This window comes from Aphanomyces invadans (assembly GCF_000520115.1).
Source record: "Aphanomyces invadans strain NJM9701 unplaced genomic scaffold supercont1.10, whole genome shotgun sequence".
Taxonomy (NCBI): Eukaryota; Oomycota; class Saprolegniomycetes; order Saprolegniales; family Verrucalvaceae; genus Aphanomyces; species Aphanomyces invadans.
In genome coordinates, this window is record NW_008580155.1 from 70,333 (window position 1) to 80,162 (window position 9,830).

At 54.3% G+C, this 9,830-nt stretch overlaps 7 protein-coding genes across 9 annotated transcripts; 2 read left to right on the top strand and 5 right to left on the bottom strand.

Moving 5' to 3' along the window:
• Positions 1-1,566, bottom strand: H310_05671 (hypothetical protein). Of its 3 annotated transcripts, XM_008870442.1 has the most exons (7): positions 1,396-1,566; positions 1,311-1,354; positions 1,197-1,253; positions 1,011-1,132; positions 555-960; positions 395-492; positions 1-336 (listed from the first exon to the last, which is right to left on the bottom strand). In XM_008870442.1, the coding sequence occupies exons 1-7, from the start codon at positions 1,549-1,551 to the stop codon at positions 200-202; spliced, it is 1,020 nt and encodes a 339-aa protein (XP_008868664.1). In that variant the 5' UTR covers positions 1,552-1,566; the 3' UTR covers positions 1-199. The 3 variants fall into 3 exon arrangements, with proteins under 3 accessions (XP_008868664.1, XP_008868663.1, XP_008868662.1); XM_008870441.1 differs by having other exon boundaries at positions 1,197-1,354; XM_008870440.1 differs by having other exon boundaries at positions 540-960; positions 1,197-1,354.
• H310_05672 (hypothetical protein) lies at positions 1,567-2,093 on the bottom strand. Its single transcript, XM_008870443.1, has 4 exons — positions 2,030-2,093; positions 1,934-1,978; positions 1,745-1,887; positions 1,567-1,685 (listed from the first exon to the last, which is right to left on the bottom strand). Exons 1-4 carry the CDS (start codon positions 2,066-2,068, stop codon positions 1,595-1,597), a joined length of 318 nt encoding a protein of 105 aa, XP_008868665.1. The 5' UTR covers positions 2,069-2,093; the 3' UTR covers positions 1,567-1,594.
• A 193-nt stretch (positions 2,094-2,286) lies between these two features.
• H310_05673 (hypothetical protein) lies at positions 2,287-4,480 on the top strand (the record flags this gene model as incomplete). The annotated part of the gene is made up of 7 exons (XM_008870444.1): positions 2,287-2,411; positions 2,462-2,504; positions 2,562-2,874; positions 2,924-3,040; positions 3,114-3,636; positions 3,701-3,893; positions 3,959-4,480. The coding sequence occupies exons 1-7, from the start codon at positions 2,326-2,328 to the stop codon at positions 4,478-4,480; spliced, it is 1,797 nt and encodes a 598-aa protein (XP_008868666.1). The 5' UTR covers positions 2,287-2,325.
• Positions 4,481-4,669: 189 nt separating this feature from the next.
• H310_05674 (hypothetical protein) lies at positions 4,670-5,249 on the bottom strand (the record flags this gene model as incomplete). The annotated part of the gene is made up of 2 exons (XM_008870445.1): positions 4,670-4,681; positions 4,755-5,249. 2 exons carry the CDS (start codon positions 5,247-5,249, stop codon positions 4,670-4,672), a joined length of 507 nt encoding a protein of 168 aa, XP_008868667.1.
• A 706-nt stretch (positions 5,250-5,955) lies between these two features.
• Positions 5,956-6,534, bottom strand: H310_05675 (hypothetical protein). Its single transcript, XM_008870446.1, has one exon. It carries the CDS (start codon positions 6,488-6,490, stop codon positions 6,104-6,106), a length of 387 nt encoding a protein of 128 aa, XP_008868668.1. The 5' UTR covers positions 6,491-6,534; the 3' UTR covers positions 5,956-6,103.
• Positions 6,535-7,222: 688 nt separating this feature from the next.
• On the bottom strand, positions 7,223-8,201 carry H310_05676 (hypothetical protein; the record flags this gene model as incomplete). The annotated part of the gene is made up of 5 exons (XM_008870447.1): positions 7,223-7,321; positions 7,382-7,471; positions 7,523-7,565; positions 7,642-7,730; positions 7,887-8,201. The coding sequence occupies 5 exons, from the start codon at positions 8,199-8,201 to the stop codon at positions 7,223-7,225; spliced, it is 636 nt and encodes a 211-aa protein (XP_008868669.1).
• Positions 8,202-8,287: 86 nt separating this feature from the next.
• On the top strand, positions 8,288-8,958 carry H310_05677 (hypothetical protein; the record flags this gene model as incomplete). Its single annotated transcript, XM_008870448.1, has 3 exons — positions 8,288-8,360; positions 8,412-8,869; positions 8,920-8,958. The coding sequence occupies 3 exons, from the start codon at positions 8,288-8,290 to the stop codon at positions 8,956-8,958; spliced, it is 570 nt and encodes a 189-aa protein (XP_008868670.1).
• Positions 8,959-9,830: the final 872 nt, after the last annotated feature.

The window sequence follows — 9,830 nt, forward strand, 5'->3', positions numbered from 1 at the left end:
GGGGCTGCATGCCTCGCGTTCGAAAGGAGAGAGATGAAAACCTCGATCAGTAAGATTGGATTGAGGATGGCGAACGAGCGATGGTCATAGCACCGGCCAGGAAATTCATTGTGTCGTCGAGTCCAGCCCATCGTGGCTGCACCTAACGATGGCTTCTGCAATCGGCATTATCCCTTTGCGATCCACTGTCGCAGCGTTTCTACACTAGCTCGAGGCTGCGCTTGGTGCGATCCCACTCATACATGTCGATGCGACCCGAGAAGGAACTGGCGAGAATGCGGGTCCTTTGATCATCCTTTGAGGCTGGCTCGACGCACGCAAGACTTGTAAACATTCCTATCCACAGCTCACGTTCGAACCACAATACGTGGAGAATCGGAGCTACTGTTCGTACCAGCCCCGCCATCTTGAGTAGAGGCCAAGAGCTCGCCCGTCATTGTGTTCCACACTCGCACGGAGCTGTCCTTGGACGCTGTAATGCCTTCGTCAGCGCTACAAAGCGTCGGATGAGGAGACGTGCCTGCAGTGACACGCCTTGCTTCCATTGAACGCACTGATGCGGAAGAAAAGCGCACGCGGTGGCATCCTGCGAGTGCCCGGTCATTTCGACCACCTGCTTGCCGGTCCGTCGGTCCCACACGCGGCCTTCGCACCCCACAGCGTTGAATCCCTTGCTGGATGTGAAGACGTAGTGGCCATCCAGCGAGCACGCCATTGCAAGAGGAAAATACACGTAGCCTTCGATCGTTTGAGCGGGCGTTTTCCACGTCCGGGCGTCCCAAAAGCGTAGTCGGAGGTCTTCGCCGCCCTGAGCGACAACTTGTGCTTCGGTGGGCACCCACGCCATGCACGTCACGATGTTTTGAGAGGTGGATGTGTGCTGCATCTGAGTGGCGGTCGCTGCGTCCCATAAAATCACGCTGGTGTCGCGACTACCAGACGCGAGCCTGGTTTCCGTTGCTGGGAATGACGATGAGAGGACACCAATGCAGTCGTCGAAAGAAACGTACGGTCAAGAGCCAAGGCAGACACAGTGAGCGAGTGGCCTGCAAACGTTGTCGGCGCTGCTGTGCTCAAGGTGTCGATGAGACTGTGACGGACTATCGTGGTATCCCGGGAGCAAGAGTACAAGCTACAACGAGAAGATTCATCACGATGTGGAGCTCTAGGCAGCGCCATGTAGCTGGCTATCTCACCTGGACGAACGAGCTCCGACAACCATCCGATTCACGCTGCGGGAATGGGCACTCCAGCTGCGCACAACACATCTCGCGTTGAAGTCGATCAGCTTGATGGTGCCGTCGTCCCACCCGGATGCGCAGACGTTGCCAGTTGTGGTCACCACACAGCTAACCTGTGTGAGATGAGCGACATCGGCTAGACGTCATGATGTACTGGGGTGTTGCTGTCATGCAGGTAAATGTTGCCGTCACGCTCTGTTGCAGGCAATGTGGCGTCGGTGGATCGTCCCTCTGTGGCCGCGGCGTCAGGATCCCCTGCCGCCCATGTGTCCATGCGGCGAGGCCCAGACTTGGACGTGCATGCTCCCATGCTGCAAGACGAAACGACTTTGAAACGTTGGTTCTATTACACTCTACAGCTCTTTCCACTCGGCATTTGCAGCAGAGTCCTTGGCAGACGACTCGTCCGTCGTGCGGATGGCTTGCTTGAGTTTGCCATCTTTGCTGCACGATAGAGCACGGCGATGAGATGGACAGTCGAATTGAATGTCGTGCACACCCACCTCGAATTGGCCAAAACTAGGTAGTTACTCAACCCACGCACGGCGTTCGCTTTGAGGTTTTCAATCTTGAGCTCATCCGTCTCGTTCATTGACTTTCGGAATTCCGCGCGAAGCATGCTTCGAATCGCATAACCCTTCTTCGTCTGGGGGAATCGTTCAAGCACGCCCACTTAAGCAATCAGCACGTACCTTGCCTCCGATGTGGTTGGCCAAGCGCAAGCAATCGCGGTAGAGCTACATGCGGAAGATTGATGCTCCTTGAACAACACAGGTGGTGCATGATACCTGCAGAGACGTCCGCGAGACCTGAGGAATGCCGCTCATGGTGGTGATATGAAGGCAGGATGAGTTACTGGAGGATATCAAGATAATCGCCATGAAGATGATTGGATAAAATATTCTACGTATAACCAATGGTGCTGTTTCAAGGCCTATTTTTCGAAACTTCATCCAATAAAAAGACATTAATTGGTAAATTATTAGCCAATTGCATTGCACAGTAACATCATTTTTTCCGGTTAATTTATTATTATGCGCATATCCGTCGTTGTGGGTCTGTCCGTCCGTCGGAGGTAGCCTGCATGATGGAAGTGGACGACGCGGTGTACACCACGGAGTACGACGTAGTGGTCGTGGGGACTGGCATCGTGGAGTCCATTGTGGCCGCGTATGTGTTGATGTTCATGGAGGTTTCTCGGTGAAATCGTATGGCTGTAGGTCGCTTGCCCGCGCGGGTCAAAAGATTTTGCACCTTGACACGGTACGCCCGCCGGGGTTCGAAGTCCTGTCACGCCCCGTCCTCATGCGCCTTGTGTAGAACGAGTACTATGGATCCGACTTTGCATCGTTGCCATTGCACCAGTTTGAAGAGTGGATGACAGCGCCAGTTCAAGAGGTCGCGCAACGTCCTCATGCGTTCTCGTTGACGAACGCGTTTCGCTGCACCCTCCTGCATCATGCCAAAGACGAATCTTTCACCCCTCGATCGTCGTCGTTCAACTTGGACATCCAGCCAAAGATGCTTCTGTCGAACAGTCCCCTCGTCGATGTCCTCGTTCACTCTGGTGTTGGACGGTACCTCGACTTCATGGCGATGCAAGGCACATTCATGTACTCTGCCCAGCCTCAAAGTACGTGCCCTCCATCTCGATTTTGGTTTTCATCATCTCCACGCATCAGACAAGAACCCACCGATTTGGGAAGTGCCTTGCTCGAAGACAGAAGTGTTCAAGAGCAAGCTCAACGTGTTGGAGAAGCGGCACCTGATGAAGTTTCTTCAATTTGTCGCTGACTACGGTAAAATGACCCGACTGTTCGCTATGTCTTCTTCTTCGAGTCATCCCGTGACATCGATCGTGCTTTGATCTAGGGGAAGTAGACGTGACGACCCTTAATGAACGCGACCTCACGTCTAGCCGAGCGCTAAAGCGTCCACAAAACAAGCAGCACGACGTCGCAACTGCGTCCTTTGACCAGTACGAATCGTTCACGGATGTGTTAGCCAAGCACTTCAAGCTGTCCGCGGCGCTCCAACAAGTCGTGCTGTACGCTGTGTTGCTCGAGACATCGGCTTCCCCTGTGGTTCCGCTGTCGACGCCGAACAGCCTCAACGCTATCTACAACTTTGTCACGTCGATCGGCAAGTTCGCTCCGTCGCCGTATCTCACTCCCATGTACGGCATCTCGGAAGTCGCCCAGAGCTTCTGTCGACTTGGCGCCGTCTACAATGGCACATATATTTTGAGGACGCCAGTGGCGCACTTGAACATCCAGGACACGACAGACGAATGCGGTGGGGCCGTCAAGTGCGTGGGACTGTCCACGGCGGAAGGCCTATCCTTTCGAGCGAAACACGTTGTGCTCAACGCGTCAGCACACGGTCATTCTTTGGGGTACGTCGTGGAATTGGTAGCCGTTGTCGCCCAAGTCGTTTTCACATTTGATTGCTGTGCTCAGGTACACGCCACAATCTGCGGTCCTTCGAGGCATCTTCATCGTCGGCTCGTCCATTCAGCCAGGTGTAGATCGGTTGGTGGTGGTGATTCCTCCAGGAGAAATCGCCCATCCAAACGAGGCGCTGTCGACGTCCGCGGTGCATGTCCTCCAAATGGACTCGGCCATGGGCGTGTGCGCCTCGGGCTATTTCCTTGTACGTCGTGTCACGCCTAACCTAAACTGAGGGCAATCGCCATGGCGGCTCACCCTTTGCGATAGATTCACGTAACGACAGTGGTGCCGCTTGCTACACCCAATCAAGACTTGGTGTCGTATATGGAATCGATCGCCGCGTGCCTGGGACAAATCAAGGCCGTGTGGAGCTCCATCTTTACCATTCCGGTCGTGGCGAAGATTGCATCTGGCCAAGGTGCCAACGTCGCCAACGTATTTGTCTGCCCGTCGCCTCCAACGCTGGACACAACGTTGGCAGAATGCGTGGACGCTGCCCGCGCGGTTTTCCGCGCCATGTGTCCCGATGAAAGCGTTGCATTTCTGCCCAAGTCTGCGTCCGAACAAGCGATGCAAGACGACTGCCACGAGGACTCGGACGTGGCGCTCTTGGACCAAGCCGTGCAGCTGCTTCAAACGGCCGAAAGCGGTGGCGTGGAAGCCCGGGCAACGACGACAGAAACCGAACAAGACCTCGCATCGATGGCCGCGATCAACGCCGACGAACCGCCTCGTTCACCGCCCTTACACAATGCTGCCACCGAATACAAATATTCATTTGACCTTTAAGATTTATCGCTGTTTACACACTGCCCGACCAAAGATATGGGTCGCTCAGCACGAGCTCCACATCGTGCGGATCGATGTCGCACAGCCAGTCCGAGGCCCACATCGCGTGATGCCATGACATTGGCTCAGCGCTTGACCTTGGAGACTCGCACTTTGGCTCGACGGTTTGCGGCGTCTCGGCTTCCTCCTTCACATGGCATTCTGCATGGATTTGAATGGCAGGGGAGCGAGGACTTGCCGGCAATTGGGATTCTGGACAACTTGCATCGCGGACAGTGTTCAGCGTCGTCACGAGGCTATCTAGATCTTCCGCCGACGTTAAGAACCCATGGGACGCGGCCGGAAGAAAGGATGCATCCGATACTTCTACGCTGCAGTCGACGAGCGGCGTTGCGTTGACCTGGCCTGCGTCCAGTAGCGATGCCTTGACTCTGCGCTTGATCCTGTGCAGGTCCGCCGGGTTGTCGCGGGAAAAGTAGAGCTGGCTGTACGTACAAATGGCCGCCTTTTGCTTGGGCCACTTGCGGAAGCCAAAGTAATTGAGTTGGCGCTGGAACGACGCGTACTTGGTGTGGCGAAAGTACCTGTGGAGGATTCGGTTCGCCAGCATGCGCTGGTCCAGGATTTCAAACGCTTGGCCGTCCGGCGTCCATCGAATGATGGATGCGTCTTCCACCTGAAGCATGGTGTGCAAGCTTTGCACGAAGCTCGGGACAGCATCTGCAGTGGGGGCAACAGGATGGGGCGACGTCGGCTGCTCCAAAGCCATACCAGTTGGGATGTGACGACCCGTTCCCGGGCCGAGTGGCCACCCGGTCTCTGCGTCACTCGGCCGTTGACTCACTTTTTATGACAGGCCAGGACAACGCACAATTGAAATTCCAATCTTGCCGTTGACTGAGCCATGTGCCACCGCTGTCGCAGGTGCCGATTTGAGTTTGTACTGCATCTCAACAGGCAACCTAGCCTCGGAGATACGAGGGCACGAGGGGGTGCGTTCTTGTCGTCGAGAATTCTATGTACAACACGGCGATTGCTCCACGGGACTTAGAGCACGAGCTCAAGTCGGCATTGCGCCACCGTGCTGCGGTATCACAAAGGGGACGTTGGCATGCGATGGTGGACGTCATCGTCGGGTTCACCGGCCGAAATGTAATTTTATTTTAAGTTATCGACATGGGAAAAGCAAAAATAGGAGGAAAATTGTAGTACTTTGACGTCGAACAAGATGTTTTGGAGTTTGTATGTACTCGGCTCATTTTATTCTGTGAACATATTTTATCGCCCCATTTTTCCACTCGAAATCGAAAGTCCTTAAAACGGTCCCAAACCACCGCCTGATGCGTGTGGTAAGTAGATCCTCATGATCATGTCCCATTGAGATGGAGCTCAGCCACCACAGGGACGCCCTGTTGCAACGCTCCAGAGAGTTGATGGTGTAAGCAAAGCACCGGTAGACCTCGACGCGGGGGTGGAGGAGGTGGAGATTATGTATTTGTGGTCGTCGTAGAGAATTAGAAGAGACGTGTACAGACAATGCAAACGTAGAGTGCAGGCAATGCACGTTGCATGGGATTGAGTTATAATAAGATTCACGCGCCAACGCCGTGGAGGGAGCGGTGGTTAGCCCATAAAATTGACGACGACAAGGAACAAGAGAAGCGAGCAAAAGAGAAAGTCGGCGAACGCTCGCTCGGGGGTTCGCGGGTTTGCGGCAAAAGCGTCAACATTGAGTGGGTTGATTTGCATTCGCAGCGACACGGCAAACACAAACACCCCGACGGTAGCAAGGAACCCCGACAAGAACGAGTTGAACGGATATGTGCCGAACACCACGCAATACACGAACTGAAGCACCCCTGTAGCCAGAACGTAAGCAAGGAAGCCATCGATCAGCTTCATCTTGCGCGTCGAGTTCTTGTTGTATTGCGACCATAGCTCCGCGACGATCGACTTGTCTGGACTTGGTGACGGGGCCGCCGCTGCCTTGGCCGATTTGGCCTTCGCCATTTTTTGTGGTTTTGTAAAATGATAAAATATTGGAGGTCCTGTCGAAATCCCATGTTGTGTTATTTTTTCTCGTCGTCGAGTTGACAAAACCCGCCACGTTGTCTATACGACCACATCTCGCGTGTACGATTAGTGCGCATAACAAGTGCAGACTGGCTCGTGGCCAACGAATTCTTGGCGCCGATGGGGCGCCTGCCAGGTACATGAGCCTCTGAGCATGCCATTGCCTTCGCGGGATGTGTGTGACCCAAGTCAAATTCACCCTAGATGGCCAGTTGGTGCTTAAGTTTGAGATGGTTGCAAGGATAGCTGATTCAGCTATCTTTCCAGCCATCCACGTGCTGCACTTCCTTCCGCTGCTCCTCACCCACGGCACATTAAACAATCTGAGTGTCCATGTCGAGTGTCGGCCAGCAGCAGTCCTAGTGGCGATTGGGCCGCCTTGTCGTGAAGCTTGCTGCCGTAGGTGACGGTGCTCATGGCAGCATATACATACTTCTACTCGAAGCCTTTGGGAAAATGGGTCTGATTGTTGAGATTCGACGACGTCAACATCGCAACGGTCAAGATCGAATCAACCCTGCCTGACGAAGAGACGAAGAGTTCAATTTGGACGATATTGAACCAAGAGACGACAGGACGAGGAACTGTAGGAAAGGATATCGATTAGCAGACACAACTCCTCTAATCACTTTTGTTTTCGCCTTCTTGGACTCTGGTCGCTCGCTTACGCTAGCCGCTGTTCTCCTCGCTGCCTAAGACAAACACACGTCTGTTCAAGAGGTTCTGAGCCCAAACACGCAACAGCAACAAGAATCCCCCCAACGATGGCTAACCGCAACGACTACTATCAAGGTCACGGAGCACAACTACCGAAGCTGGAAGACTTACTTCAAGGGGAGATTGATGGCCAAGGGCTTCCCCCACGCCTTCGCCTCTGGAGTCGTGGACCAAGCGGAAATTGAAAAGGCGCTCGGGATCCTAATCGAAACGTTAGACCCAAACCAATACCGTCACGTTCAAGACACCTACGAGGCCCGGACGGCGTATGGTCGCTTGAAGCAGTACCACCAGCCTACGACCAACATTGACCGTGTCAAAGTCAGTCGCGACTGGGCCAAACTCAACTGGAACCCATGCGAAAAAGTTACCCGACTTCATCCAACGCTTCCAAGAGATGATCCCTCATATGTCGGAAGTCGGCAACACAGAGTCGAAGGAACAACGCGTCATCGAACTCCTGACACTCATGCCCTGAGGATTTCGTCCTATCGTCGACCGCCTCCTCAACGGCGCGACCCAACCTACTATGATGGAAGTCAAGACCCAGCTGGAGTCAGAGTGGAAGGCCGCTATCAAGAGCGGCGCAATCAAATCCCCCAACCGAAACGCAAACGAAGAACTCGCCTTGATGGCCCAAGGCGCCAACAGCGACGGCCGAGCCGACCGCAACAGTCGCGGTGGCGGCAGAGGCCGCAATGACCGCGGACACACGGTGTAACAGTTCTGCTTGACCTTCGGGTCGCTTCATCCACCTCGAGACCGCTTGCACTGCCTCGAACGGCTCAGGCGTTTCCGCCTCTTCCTCGCCAGTCAAGTCGACGAGAAGCACTTCGCCTTCTTCACCATCGGGGGCGATCTCGTCCGCCTTGCGCTTGTTTGCGTCTCCAAACATGTTGATGGTCGAACCCATCAAGTCACGCGCGTCCATCACAAACTCTCCAAGATACGACTCCCGTTGGTTTCGTTTTGAGTGGGGGAGGGTGTAACAGTTCTACGGTACTGTTATCCGTACACATGTCAAAGATCTTCATTGACATTGAAGATCTCCATCCAAAGGTTGCAGGCGACCTCACAACAAGTCGCCTGGGTTGCTAGCGACTCTCCCCACGAGTCGCCTTAACTTTCCATATTCATGTAGCAGAGCTAGATAGCATAACCCTGCCAATTCATTCTTCATTTTACCTACTCCTTCCTCTGCGCGTGCCCGGTCACAACACGGGTGGCAAGCCCGACAAAATCACCGGGACTTGCCACTACTGCGGCAAGGAAGGCCACTGGCAGTCCAAGTGCCGCAAGAAGGCCCGCGAGGAAGGAAGACCCGAAACCGCTGGCAGACGAACCAACAGCGGACAGCGCAACGCACGCGGCACCGACGGTGATCAAGCGTCGTCCAACGCCGTCTTCATGTTCTCGGCAATCGAAGTCGCACCTATCATGGTGGACGACGAAGTCAACGATTATCTGCAAGCCGACTTAACCTGGGACTGGGATGTTCGCCCGATCCGACAAGTCTCGCTCCATGGCGAGGTCCTCACGGTGACCTTTCACTTGGAAATCGTATGCCTCCGTCGCTTCATCGACGACAATGACCCGACCGTGCCGAACCGGATGATCCATCCGTTCCTAGTCACGAACTACGACATCAGAGCGTCCCGTCACCGAGATCTGTTCGACCAAGCCAATGACGCACACAACCGTCCATGGCTGCCGCCCAACGCGTACATATCGTCGCTGGCAACGCCCCGGAAACAAGCGCAATGGATTCAGGAGAGGGGTTTACCCCGAGAACCCCCCACCGAGCACAATAAAATTAGCGACATACTACAACGCATAATTCCAATTATACTACCACAATTTCCGGGCGAGGAAGAGTCTTCTCGAATGCTTTTATAATGCAGTCTTAGGTAATATGTCCCACGCCTTGATGGAGCGATTCATCATTGCCGGGCGCTTTTCAGCAGCTATAATAACAGGCTCCTCTTCAAGCCATAACATTCTCATTATGCGTTTGAACGCACCAATAACTCTGACAACGAGAGGTTGGCAGACGCTTGTGCAGTTGGGCGACAGTGGCTCCAACACGCTGAACACCTCTGCTACAGCTTGGATTCACTCAGGGGTAACCAATAGGACTCTTTGTCCCACGATGTGCGATGGGAGAATATCGAGGTATGTACGCCAAACACGCCCATCCATCCAACTCTTTTCTTGGACCTCGTAAAATGGCCATCTGGATAGTTGACAGGTCCTTCGTTTCGATTGTCCCGCCAGGAACTCGATGCACCACGAACAGAATTTGAAGATTGCTACCTAGACATCACAGCGAGTGGATGATGCAACTTGTGTCGTACCGTCCGCACGACTAGTAAGGAGGGCTGTGATCTACTATGATGGAAGTCAAGACCCAGCTGGAGTCAGAGTGGAAGGCCGCTATCAAGAGCGGCGCAATCAAATCCCCCAAGCGAAACGCAAACGAAGAACTCGCCTTGATGGCCCAAGGCGCCAACAGCGACGGCCGAGCCGACCGCAACAGTCGCGGTGGCGGCAGAGGCCGCAA

Coding starts and splice junctions, on each gene's coding strand:
- H310_05675 (XM_008870446.1), bottom strand. CDS start 6,490: ATGGCGAAGGCCAAATCGGCCAAGGCAGCGGCGGCCCCGTCACCAAGT.
- H310_05672 (XM_008870443.1), bottom strand. CDS start 2,068: ATGAGCGGCATTCCTCAGGTCTCGCGGACGTCTCTGCAG. Junction 1,979..2,029: donor TCTCGCGGACGTCTCTGCAG/GTATCATGCACC, acceptor TTCCGCATGTAG/CTCTACCGCGATTGCTTGCG. Junction 1,888..1,933: donor CCAACCACATCGGAGGCAAG/GTACGTGCTGAT, acceptor CGATTCCCCCAG/ACGAAGAAGGGTTATGCGAT.
- H310_05671 (XM_008870440.1), bottom strand. CDS start 1,551: ATGGGAGCATGCACGTCCAAGTCTGGGCCTCGCCGCATGGACACATGG. Junction 1,133..1,196: donor GTCGGAGCTCGTTCGTCCAG/GTGAGATAGCCA, acceptor TTCTCGTTGTAG/CTTGTACTCTTGCTCCCGGG. Junction 961..1,010: donor GTCTGCCTTGGCTCTTGACC/GTACGTTTCTTT, acceptor CGTCATTCCCAG/CAACGGAAACCAGGCTCGCG.